This window comes from Dipodomys merriami, unplaced genomic scaffold (genome assembly GCF_024711535.1).
Source record: "Dipodomys merriami isolate MVZ:Mamm:240054 unplaced genomic scaffold, mDipMer1.0.p SCAF_90, whole genome shotgun sequence".
Taxonomy (NCBI): Eukaryota; Metazoa; Chordata; class Mammalia; order Rodentia; family Heteromyidae; genus Dipodomys; species Dipodomys merriami.
The window spans coordinates 2,777,716-2,790,176 of record NW_027206513.1 but is presented as its reverse complement, the minus strand read 5'-3'; the positions used below and the strand labels follow the sequence as shown (position 1 = coordinate 2,790,176).

At 37.9% G+C, this 12,461-nt stretch overlaps 1 protein-coding gene across 1 annotated transcript in view; it reads right to left on the bottom strand.

Annotated features, from left to right (window-relative positions):
- The window catches only part of Zc3h6 (zinc finger CCCH-type containing 6), a 53,675-nt gene that overhangs the window by 28,068 nt on the left and 13,146 nt on the right, over positions 1 to 12,461 (bottom strand). Inside the window, exons 2-4 of the mRNA XM_070013285.1 lie at positions 10,191 to 10,371; positions 7,318 to 7,437; positions 2,843 to 3,119 (exon numbers count right to left, since the gene is read on the bottom strand). Of these exons, the coding sequence (XP_069869386.1) occupies positions 2,843 to 3,119; positions 7,318 to 7,437; positions 10,191 to 10,371 (578 nt within the window). The remainder of the gene's footprint in view (positions 1 to 2,842; positions 3,120 to 7,317; positions 7,438 to 10,190; positions 10,372 to 12,461) is intronic.

Below are 12,461 nucleotides of genomic sequence, written 5' to 3'. Positions count from 1 at the left end.
AACAGGTGTTATACTGTGGGGGAGGGACATACAAAGCAACAACAACAACAAAAAATCACATGGTACCTTATAAATACATTAGAAACAATAGCAAGTTAGACACAATAGCAAGAAAGAAAAAACCACTTGTGTCCCTATCTTGAGATCCATTTCGCCAAACATTATCTTATCTGACCTTTTCTGCTTGTCCCAGACATATACTAGTTGTTGCAAATAAGAGAAACCATGGGACCTATGTTTCTTTGGGCCTGGCTTAGTTCACTTAATATAATTTTTTTGCAAGTCTTTCCATTTTGTAACAAATGGAGCAATGGCATTCTTTCTGATGGAGGCATAGAATTCCATTGTGTATATATACCACATTTTCTTGATCCATTCATCTACTAAGGAGCATCTGAGTTGGTTCCATATCTTAGCTATGGTAAAAAAAATGCTACAATATACATAGTTGTGCTGGTAGCTTTAGTATCACCTTGTTTGTTTCCATTTGGGTAAATGCCCAAAAGTGGGATTGCTGGCTCACAGGGGAGCTCTATGTGGAGTCTTTTGATGAACCTCCATACTACTTTCCAAAGTGGTTGAACAAGTTTACACTCCCACCTGCAGAGCTTCTACATGGCAGAGGACATAGCTAGCAAGATCAATAGAAAGCCCATGGATTGGGAGATCTTCACTAGCCATACAATAGACAAGGGTCTCAAATTTAATACTTGGAACTCAAAAAAATCAAATCCTCAATAACAATCCTCAAAGAAACAACTGCCCAATAAATAAGCGGGCTAAAGACTTAAAGAGAAACTTCTGGACTGGGAAGGTGGCTCAGTGGTAGAGTGCTTGCCTTGCATGCTTGCGGCCCTAGGTTCGATTCCTCAGAACCACATAAGCAGAAAAAAAAAAAGCCGGAAGTGGCACTGTGGCTCAAGTGGTAGAGTGAGCCTTGAGCTGAAGAGCTGAGGGACAGCGCCCAGGCCCAGAGTTCAGGCCCCATGACTGGACCCTAAATAAATAAATAAATAAATAAATAAATAAAAAGTTAAAAAAAGAGAAACTTCTCTGAAGAGGAAATAAGAATGGCCAATAGACACATGAAGAAATGCTCAACCTCTCTAGCCATAAAAGAAATCAAATCAAAACAACATTGAGATACCACCTCACCCTAGTTAGAATGGCTATCATCAAGAACTCTAACAACAGATGCTGGAGGGGATGTAGCCAGAAGGGAACCCTGCTGTATTGTTGGAAGGTATTCTATTGGTTAAATAGAAGGCAGTTAAGAGTAACTGAGATATAATTTATAAACAATATATTTCATTTTGAAAATAACAGCCTGAAAAATTCTAAAAGAACATTCACCCAAAATACTAATAATTATTATCTTGAATCACATTAATTTTATTTTATCTTTTCTACACAGGAAAAGCTATCTGCATTTGATCATACATCAGTTTCATAAGCTGAGGAGTAAAAACAAAGGTGAAAAATAAAAGATGTTGCCTGTAATCCTAGACACTCAGGAAGATGATATCTGAAGGTAAGAGGCTCAAAGTAGCCCTAGCAGAAAAATCTGTGACACTCTACTGTCCAATTAACTAGCAAAAAGTCAGAAGTGGAGCTATGGCTCAAATGGTAGAGCATCGGCCATGAGTGAATAATCCAAACAAAAGCACAAGGCTTTAAGTTCAAACCCCAGTGTCAGCACAAATAAATAATACTCAACTTTTTAAAAGGAAAAACAAGAAACAATCTGTGAAGAAAACCCACGTGAAAAGAACAAGCAAAGTGGAATTCCAAACTGGAATTATCCCTGATACCACTACAAATGGACTCGAGTGACATATTTACCCATTGTAATAGCATATATGTAAAAAATTACTTTTTCTCTGGGTTGACAAAGCCAAGATTCTTACTTTTCAAAGGAATTTCATTAGAAAAATCAAGAAAAAATAAATCCATAGAAATAATCAAATTTACTCATAATTGAATATTTTTTTCAAAAATAATTAAAGGGGTTAGGCAGAGGTGGCTTATGTCTGTAATCCTAGCTAGCTACTCAGGATGCTGAGATCTGAGGAATATAACACAGTTGTTCAATGAGCAGGGAAGGAAGTCCATGGATTCTGACCTCCAATTAAAAGCCAGAAATGATGCCGGGAGCTGGTGGCTCAAACCTGTAATCCTAGCTACTCAGGAGGCTGAGATCTGAGGATCTGGATTCAAAGCCAGCCCAGGCAGGAAAGTCTATGAGGTTATCATCTCCAATTAACCACCAGAAAACCGGAAGTGGCACTGTGGCTCAAGTGGTAGAGCACTTACTCAGGGATAGTGCCCAGGCCTAGAGTTCAAGCCCCACCACAGACAAAACAAAAAAAGCCAGAAGTGCAGATTTGGCTCAAGTGGGAGAGCACTAGCCTTGAGCAAAAAGCTCAGGGACAGCATCAGGCCCTGAGTTGAAGCCCCAAGTACAAAAAATTAATGTATGGGAGCTCATCACTCTACCTCTGCCTCATCTTGCTCCAGTTTTCTTGAATTACATACATTAGACTAATTTGAGTTGTAAGTGACTGATATACCAGTTTGCAAGTTAGTCTTTTCATGGACCACGTATCTCACAACAGTAAGTAAACAGGTGGTAGCTACAGAAACTTATTTTCTCCTTTTGAATCTTAAGGATTCATAACCACTACTAAAAAATTTGTCTACCTGGGCTGGTTCCAAACTGCAACTCCCAGATCTCAGCTCCTGAGTAGCTAGATTTGAATATAGGCATAAGGCACCAGCACTCAGGATCTGATGTATTTTAATAAGTTTCTTATACTCTAAAACAGACTAACTTCAAACTTACCTTGATGAGGTCCTTTGATCCTCTGTTTTTTCTCCATTTCTTTAGAATATGATGACCCAAAAGTACTATTTGATGTTTCATTAGCTTGTCTGTAATGTTTCAACTGACTGGAATAATCTTCCTCAGTTTCCATGTTGTAGTTACCAAAGTTGTCATCACTATAATTACCGAAATTGTCATCACTGTAATTACTGTACTCATCATATTCTTTACTTTTAAATTTCTTGTTATATTGACTCTTCTTGGATGTCATGTAGCTTCCCGATATATGTCGATGCTAAAAAAAAGGGGGGGGGAAATTATTTTCAGGATATTTTAAAATTATATGCAGCAGCTGATAGAAACATAGGATATCTTCCCTCCTGCCCACACACAGAAAGATGGGATTTAAAAAAAAAGTCAGTAGTTCAACTATTCATTAGTACTTACATTATTGTTGTTTTCTGCCAGTCTGGGGCTTGAACTCAGGGCCTAGGCACTGTCCCTGAGCTTCTGCTCAAGGCTAGCACTCTACCACTTGAGCCATAGTACAATTTCGAGCTTTTTCTGTTTATGTGGTAATAGAGTGATAGGCAAGCACTCTACCACTAAGCCACATTCCCAGCCCCATAGTACTTACATTATTTAATACTAAGTTCATAAAGTTAAATGTATTTGTGATATATTAAACATTATACTCTTATTCCTTACCTTTTGTTTTTCATGTTCTATATCTTGATATTCACATGTATAGAACTACTTAAAACTCCATACCACCATAAAAATTTTTTTCAAAACAAATGAAACTATCTTTTTGAAAATAAGATTGTAAACAGCTTGGAGAGAAAATATAAAAGTATGTATATATTCCTCTGATATTGCAAAGTTCTCAAATGGTATTATATTTAACAAAAAAATTACATGTGGAACATTTTAGAAAAAGAAATATTATATTTTCTTTTTTTTTTTTTTTTGTCAGTCATGGGGCCTGATCTCTGGGCCTGGGTGCTGTCCCTCAGCTCTTCAGCTCAAGGCTAGTGCTCTACCACTTGAGCCACAGTGCCACTTCTTGCTTGTTCTTCTTATGTAGCATTGAGAAATTGAACCTAGGGCCTAATATATGCAAGACAAGCACTCTACCACTTAACCACCTTCCCAGCCCGAATGTTGTGTTTTCTTTTTTTTTTTTAATTGTGAAAATACCGTATAGAGGGGTTACAATTACATGGACAAGGAATGTTATATTTTCTAACAGAAAGGAAAACATTCTTAAACTGGGGAAAACATCAAGTGAACAAACTGTTCATTAGAAACTGTTAATTACAATAAACATTATTAATTATATTTCTTCATTTCTAAGACATTGGGAAACAAAAAATACAATTTGGTCCTACAAGTTTAGTAAATTTAATTATAGTATTAAAGTTTTTCATTGAAATACTTTTTTTTTGGGGGGGGGTCCGGTCATGGGGCCTGAACTCTGGGCCTGGGCGCTGTCCCTCAGCTCTTCAGCTCAAGGCTAGCGCTCTACCACTTGAGCCACAGTGCCACTTCCGGCTTTTTTCTTTTTGCTTATGTGGTGCTGAGGAATGGAACCCAGGGTCTCAGGCATGCAAGGCAAGCGCTCTACCACTGAGCCACCTTCCCAGCCCCATTGAAATACTTTTAATATTCACATATCCTATGTTGATTTTTTAGAACACCAAGAAAAAGCTTACATAATTACAACTTGAGAATTTAAAAGAGTATGCCTAAATCATTACATTAATGCATTTTAAATGTATTATATTTGAATATTTATATAGCTAAATTAGAATACTTTTCAAATTTTAAAATAAGTCAATTTAATAAAACTTCATTTATAACAAGAGAATTAGTGCAAGTTAGAAAACCGACAAAGTCCCAAGATAGGTAAAGACAAAACAACCCCAAAATACAAGAATCCATAAAACCTCTCAATAATAACTCTAAATGTAAAGGGTATTGACTGTCCACTCAAAAAAATACAAATTGGCCGGGCAGTGGCGGCTGACGCCTGTAATCCTAGCTACTCAGGAGGCTGAGATCTGAGGATCAGGTTCAAAGCCAGCCTGGGCAGGAAAGTCCGAGAGATGCTTATCTCCAATAAAAACCACTAGAAAACCGGAAGTGGCACTGTGGCTCAAGCAGTAGAGCACTACCCTTGGGCTGAAGAGCTGACAGACAGTACTGAGGCCCAGAGCTCAATCCCCAATGGCTGACAAAAAAAAAAAAAAAAAAAACACACACACACAAACAAAACAAAACAAAGAAGCCAAGAACGAAGAGACAAACGGTACATGGTCTCCCTGATAAGTGGATGCTAAATCCAAAATGTTAGGTGATACGACAAAACTAACAGGACTTAAGAAACAAAGAACTCTCACTCATCTGGTTGAACCACTACTAAATATCCCCATGCTGCTGATCACAAATATGGTATATAACATGTGAACACCGTTATATGTTACAGACTGTGATAGACAATTTGCTCCAGGAAAGTTAGAATGAACTTGTGACTTTAAATGAGCATCATTATTCCACAATACTGTGAAATTCCTGGAATTATGTAATCACTTAATCACAATCAAAAAAAAAAAAGAACCTCAGTGAAGGTAGGGAGGAAGGGGATGGTAGGGGGAAAACAATGGAGGGGGTAACAATGTTCAAGAGGAAGAATACTCATTACCTCACTCATGTAACTGTAACCCTCTGTATAGTATCTTTACAATTAAAAAAAAAAGATATGGAAGCATTATCTCAATCATTTCTGATGAGTTTGTAAAATGATGCAGCCTCTACAAAACAGCTTGGCTGTTCCTCAAAAAGTTAAACCTAGAAAGTTCGGTGGTATTGTTCATGCCTATAATCCCAGCTAATTGAGAGGCAGAGAATAAGTGAATAGCAACTCACGGCTACCCTAGAAAGAATGTTAGCAAGATACCATCTCAATCAAGAAGCAGGTGTGGTGGTACACATTTGTTACACAACTACACCAGAGGCATAGGTAGGAGGATCCAGGTTCTGACTAGCCCAGGCAAAAGTACAAGACCCTATACTAAGAAAAACAAACAAACAAACAAAAAACTATAGCACAAAGAACTAGAGGCATGGCTTTAGTGATTTAGTGCTTGCGTTGTAAGCACAGGACCCTGAGTTCAAACAGTAACATTAAAGAAAAGAGAGCCGGGCGCTGGTGGCTCACGCCTGTAATCCTAGCTACTCAGGAGGCTGAGATCTGAGGATCTTGGTTCAAAGCCAGCGGGGGCAGGAGAGACCGTGAGACTCCTATCTCCAATAAACCACCAGAAAACCGGAAGTGGCGCTGTAGCTCAAGTGGTAGAGTGCTCGCCTTGAGCTGAAGAGCTGAGGGACAATGCCCAGGCCCAGAGTTCAAGCCCCAGGACCGACCAAAAAAAAAAAAAAAAAAAAGAAAGAAAAGAGAAGAAAAGAAGGAAGGAAGGAGACAGAGAGAGGGGAAGGAGAGACGAAAAAGAAACAAAGAGGAAGGGAGGGAGGAAGGAAAGAAAGAGTAAATATAGAATTACAAGTAATTTCACTCTTAAATATATGCCTTGATTAATTGAAAGAATGGTTTTCAAAGGGATTTTGTACACCTATATTGATAAGCGTAATTATTTACAAGAGCCAAAGGGTGGCACTCCAACTCTCTAACAATAGATGAAACAACAAATGTGTGTATGCACATACAATGTGATATTATTCAGACCTAGAATGAAATTCTGATACATGGATGAGCCTTGAAAATATGTTAAGTGATATTTATAAGATTATGTCTTTGTTGCCTTGTATGTCCCTCCCCCATGGTATAACCCCTGCTTTCACTATATATGATGTTGGTATATGTGGAGGGGAAGGGAAAAAACAAATTGTTAAAACAGGGATACAGGAGGACCCATTGCAACAATGAGATGTACAAGTCGTTATGTCGAAAAACGAACTTTACAACTTTGGTGGGGGGGACAGGGGGGAGGGGATGAGAATACGAAGGGATGGGAAGGGGAAACAAAGCAGGAGGCTACAATGCTTGAAAAGAAATGTGCTCATTATCTTACCCATGTAATTGTAACCCCTCTGTACAGTATTTTCACAATAAAAATATATTAAAAAAAAAGAAAATATGTTAAGTGAAATAAGCCAGACATAAAAGGAAAAATACTATTTGACTTCAAATATATGAGGTTACTAGAATAGGCAAGTTTATAGACAGAAAATGAGAATAGTGGTTACCTGGGGAGGAGGGGGGAGTGGAGGAGGGGGGGTAAAAGCAAGGGGAAGTGAGGTGCTATTGCTTAATGGGTATAAAATGTCTGTCTAAGACAAACAAGAAGTTCTGGAGATTAATAGTGGCAATCACTAAACGTTGTGAATATAGCAATGTTACAAAACTGCATACTAAAAATGGCTAAAATGACAAATTCTGTTATATATTTTATCACAATTAAAATATGCCATACCTGAGAAAATGGAATGTCATAATCCCTGTAGAAACCAGTTCTTTTTTTATGGGAACTTTCTATATGTTCAACATCTGAATCAACGCTGTAGTCTGAACTATCACCGCTAGGAGAATTATGCTGGAGGGAAGGGAAAATATGTTACATTTCAAAAAGATGAAATTTACCTTATAACTAGTAAGCATCTTGCAGTCAGAGTGTCAACCAGTAAGTCATATTATTCTCACAAACTCAATAAATTAAGAAAAATTTTTGCTGCAAAGGCCTTTACCATGCCAACCTTTCTCAGTTTTTCTGGGAGGAAATGTTACTTCTCTGTACTCAGGAACTTTATTGAAGCATGTTTCTCATTATCCCTTTGGTTCACAGGACTTAAATAGAAATCTCACGGACTCTAAAATGATCCTACATTTAAGCTACACATAAAGGAAATAAAACTGGTTCCTCACTACCAAGAAGGGTAGAAGAACACAAGTAGGGTATGCAATAATTCATTTACCTAAAAGTGAATTTCTAGTGGCTTTCAAGTAGTTAATTCTATTGCATGGGTATTCTAAAACAAAAATATACCAAAATATTCTAAATTGCTTATAAGAAATAAATCCAGTCCACAAAATTAGATAAATGAGCTGGAGGTCAGTGGCTCATGCCTGTAATCCTAGCTACTTAGGAGGCTCAAATCTGAGGATCACAGTTCAAAGCCAGCCCAGGCAGGAAAGTCTGTGAGACTCTTATCTCCAATAAACAACTAGAAAATCAGAAGTAGCACTGTGGCTCAAGCGGTAGAGTGCTGACCTTGAGCTGAAGAGCTGAGGGCAGAGTTCAAGCCCCATGACTGACCAAAAAAAAAAAATTAATAAAGAATGAAAGAAAACCACAGTAATTGATAATGGTAAATATCACAAGTTAACAATACCCTGCTTCAAAGTAGTCAATACAACAAGGGGCTAGAGGGATAGCTGAAATGGTAGTGTCTGCCTAGCAAGTGTGAGGCTTGTATTTTTCCTAATTTTTTATGACTTGGAACTATTAGGTTACATTTTTCATATGTTTGTGGGCATTCTTTCTTTGCTAGAGGAATGTTACTTTATTACAATTCTATTCTTATAATAACTTCTCTGGAATGTCCATAGTCCTATCTTGATTAACATGTAGGGGGAAAAGATTGATTAATAAGACAGGAAAGCTTTTCTAGCCCAATGGCTCTAAGATTATGTCTTCTGTTGTCAAAGTGAAGTATTCAAAAATATGGCTAGTATCTTCTGAGACAATGCCTCTTCTGTTTCCTTTCTTCATCTGTTACCTGATCATTTTTTTCCTTGGCCCTAGTATGCTTAGGACTCAATTTATATTCTATTCTCAGCAGTTAAGTCCTCAGTTGCTTAATATGATGAGGTCACTAGGCACAGTTCATTCCAGAACTTTTCTGTGGCCATATTACTCAAATATGAACTAGAATTAATAAAGCCTCCTCTGTTGTTATTTTCAAGAGGCCACAGGAATTTCTGGTTGAATGGGACTCCTCCATTTGAGATGACTTTCTATTGGCTAATTGTTTCTGGAGGTTCATTTACATTTTTTCATTGGTTACCTTGCTTCATTCACATAGTTGCTGATTCTACACTGGTCATATTTCTATCTAAGATTTAAACCATCGGTTCCCATTTTTGAAGTTTGTGGAGATAACCAGTTGTTATATTTTTTGCAAATGTTAGCATGAGTTTTTCTGTTTTGCTAACCATGGGGACAATTAAAAGGAAGTTTCACCACTGCTGCTGCCAACTTTTCCCTGATTTTTCAGTCAGTATAGTTCTCTTTCTTCCCTATCCCAAATTCACATTATTCTCCATCAAGCTTTCTTGATACTATTGATTTTTCACTTACTCACGACTTCTATTTATTTTCGAGTAATGAAAACTATTTTATTTACTACTACAATTCCAAGCATTTAACATACAAGTTTCCATAATAAGCATATGAGAACATGTATGAATGAGTAAATAAATGAATGGATGGAACAGTGCCCATACTGTTAACCTATGTTTTTAGAGAATGAAACTTTCCTTAACCTTCTAATTTCCTCGCCTACAATTTTCCATCCATAAAAAGGCTATTTGAGAAATCTGCACCTTTTTTTGTTATTATAAAGGTGATATAGAGTACCTTGATCATTTTGTGGGGGGAGGGGAGGCGCGCGTGCGTGCGTGCATGCATGTGTGCGTGCGTGCGTGTGTGTGTGTGTGTGTGTGTGTTGGTCCTGGTGTCTGAACTTAGGGCCTGGGCACTGTCCTTGTGCTTTTTTGTTCATGGCTGATCCGCAACCACTTGAGCCACAGGTCTACTTCTGACTTTTTGCTGATTAGTTGGAGATAAGATTCTCACAAACTTTCTTGCCAGAGCTTGCTTTGAACTGTGATTCTCAGATCTCAGGATTCCTGAATAGCTAGGGTTACAAGTGTGAGCCACCAACACTTGGCTCTTGATTTTGTTTTGTTTTGTTTTTTGGTCCGTCATGCCTGAATTCTGGGCCTGGGCACTGTCCCTCAGCTCTTCAGCTCAAGAATAGTGCTCTATTTGAGCCACAGAACCACTTCCAGCTTTTTCTGCTTATGTGGTACTGAGGAATCGAACCCAGGGCCTCATGCATGCAAGGCAAGCATTCTACCACTAGCCACCTTCCCAGCCCTTGATCATTTTTTAATCTAATCTAAAATAGTTTATATAATATTTATGCTTAGAAATTTTTCTAATCACCTAAATATCAATACCAATCCATATATTTTTTAAGAAAATAGGCAATCACTTATACTAATTTTCAGCATATTGTATTTCTAGATTGCAAAAAAACATGTAGAAAGTTGATTCTAACTAACCTTATGTTTCTCACGTTTTCTCCTCTTAGATTTTTTCTTCTCTCTTTCCTTCTTGTGTTTTTTTCTTGATTTTCTGTAAACTTTTTCATTTTTCTGTTTTTCATTTTCTTTTGCTTCCCGTTCTTGTGTTTCTTCAAATCCTGTGTCATCTATTTCACCATCTTCTAATTCACCATCTTCTCTGTAGAAGACAACAGAAATTTAAACTACCAAATGTCCTCCTAAAGCAATTACTAGAGAAATGTTATAAAGGCATGTGCCCAGAATTTAAGTTACATTCATGTATATATAAGGAGTTGAAAAACTGTTTCAAGGTCTAGAGGCATGGCTTATGGGGTTAAAGAGCAGCTATGAGCAACCAAGCCAAACCAGTACAAGGCCCTAAATTCAAGCACCAGTATAAAAGGAAAGCAGAGGAAGAAGAGGGGAAGGGAGGTGAAAAACGTTCTCTACAAAGGTCCAGAAAATAAATATTTTATATTTGCAGGCCATTTATAATTTGTTACAAATTTTTTCCTTAAAAAAAATAGTAACCCGGTGGCTCACACCTGTAATCCTAGCTACTCAGGTGGCTGAGATCAGACGATCACAATTTGAAGCCTGCAAGGGGCAAACAAGTCCATGAGATTCTTTGCTTTTTTGTTTGTTTGTTTTTGCTGGTTCTGGAACTTGAACTCAGGGCCTGGGCACTATCCTTGAGCCTTTCTGTGCTCAAGACTAGCACTCTACCACTTGAGCCACAGTGTCACTTCTGGTTTTTTCTGTTCATGGGTTACCCAGGGATTCACACATGCTAGGCAAGCATTCTAGTACCAAGGCACATTCCCAGGCCAAATTATAATTTTTTTTGGTAGGTTGTGAGGCTTGACCTCTGGGCCTGTGCGCTATCCCTCAGCTCTTCAGCTCAAGGCGAGAGCTCTACCACTTGAGCCACAGCACCACTTCTGGTTTTCTGGTGGTTAATTATAGGCTCACACCTATAATCCTCGCTACTCAGGAGGCTGAGATCTGAGGATCACGGTTCAAAGACAACCTGGGCAGGAAAGTCCTGAGACTCTCCAATTAACCACCAGAAAACCAGAAGTGGCACTGTGGCTCAAGTGGTAGAGCCCTAGTCTTGAGCTGAAAAGCTCAGGGACAGCACCCAAGCCCAGAGTTCAAGCCCCATCACCACCACCAACAAAAAATCCACAAAACCTTCATAGTAAAGTACACATCCATGTTGCAAATATTAGTTTTGCTATTAATTACAAAAGGTGAATCCTAGAAACTGAGTTTTATATTTATTATGACATTTTATAGTTAAAGAAGCCAAAATATTCTTTGATAGTATTGTTAAATATAGATAAACTAAATGGTATACATGAGAGAATGAATACATAATTTTAATATTTAAATGTTTCCATAACACTAGCTACGGCTTTCAAAATTCAAACTACAAGAAAGACAGCAGCAAATTGGAAACAACAAACTATGTATTACGTGTGCATTTAAAATAAAGTAAAAAATACCAACAATATGTGATTGTGTATGTGTGTGGGTGTGCGCGCACGTGCACACATGCTAGTCCTAAGCCTGACACTCAGGGTCTGCATGCTGTCCCTGAGCTTTTTTGCTCAAGTCTAAGCCCTAATACTTGAGCTATCCCTCTATTTCTGGATTTTTGGTGGTCAGCTGGATATGAGTCTCACAGACTTTCCTGCATGCTGGCTTCAAATCTCAATCCTCAGATCTCAGCCTCCTAAGGAGTTAAGATTACAGGCACCCAGTAATATGTGATTTGTTAAATACAAAACAGATCACATTACTCTCCTGTTAAAAACTTCAATAATATATTAAATTTGCTTCAAAATAGTTCACTGGGGATACAGGAAGGAGTCTCTATAAGACTGGTCATGAGCTGAATACTGGTGTCTTATACTTTTAATTCTAGTTACTTTTAATTCTAGATTGAAGGATCATGGTTTGAAGCTAGCCAAGGCAGAACGACCTGTGAGACTCTTGTTGCCAATTAACCAGCAAAAAGCCAGAGTGGAGGTGTGACTCAAGTGGTAGAGTGCTAGCTCTAATTGAGAGTGTGATGTCCTGAATTCTATCCTCAGCACTGGCAGAAGAAAAAAAGATTGGCTATAAGTTGAGTTTCACTGAAACTGTAAAAAGCTTATGTACCAAGACTAATTCTACTATTCTTTATATGTTTAAAACTTTCTACAATAAAAAGATAATCTTTAACAGTTCTGTTCTGGAATGAAGACAATATCAAATCTTTTT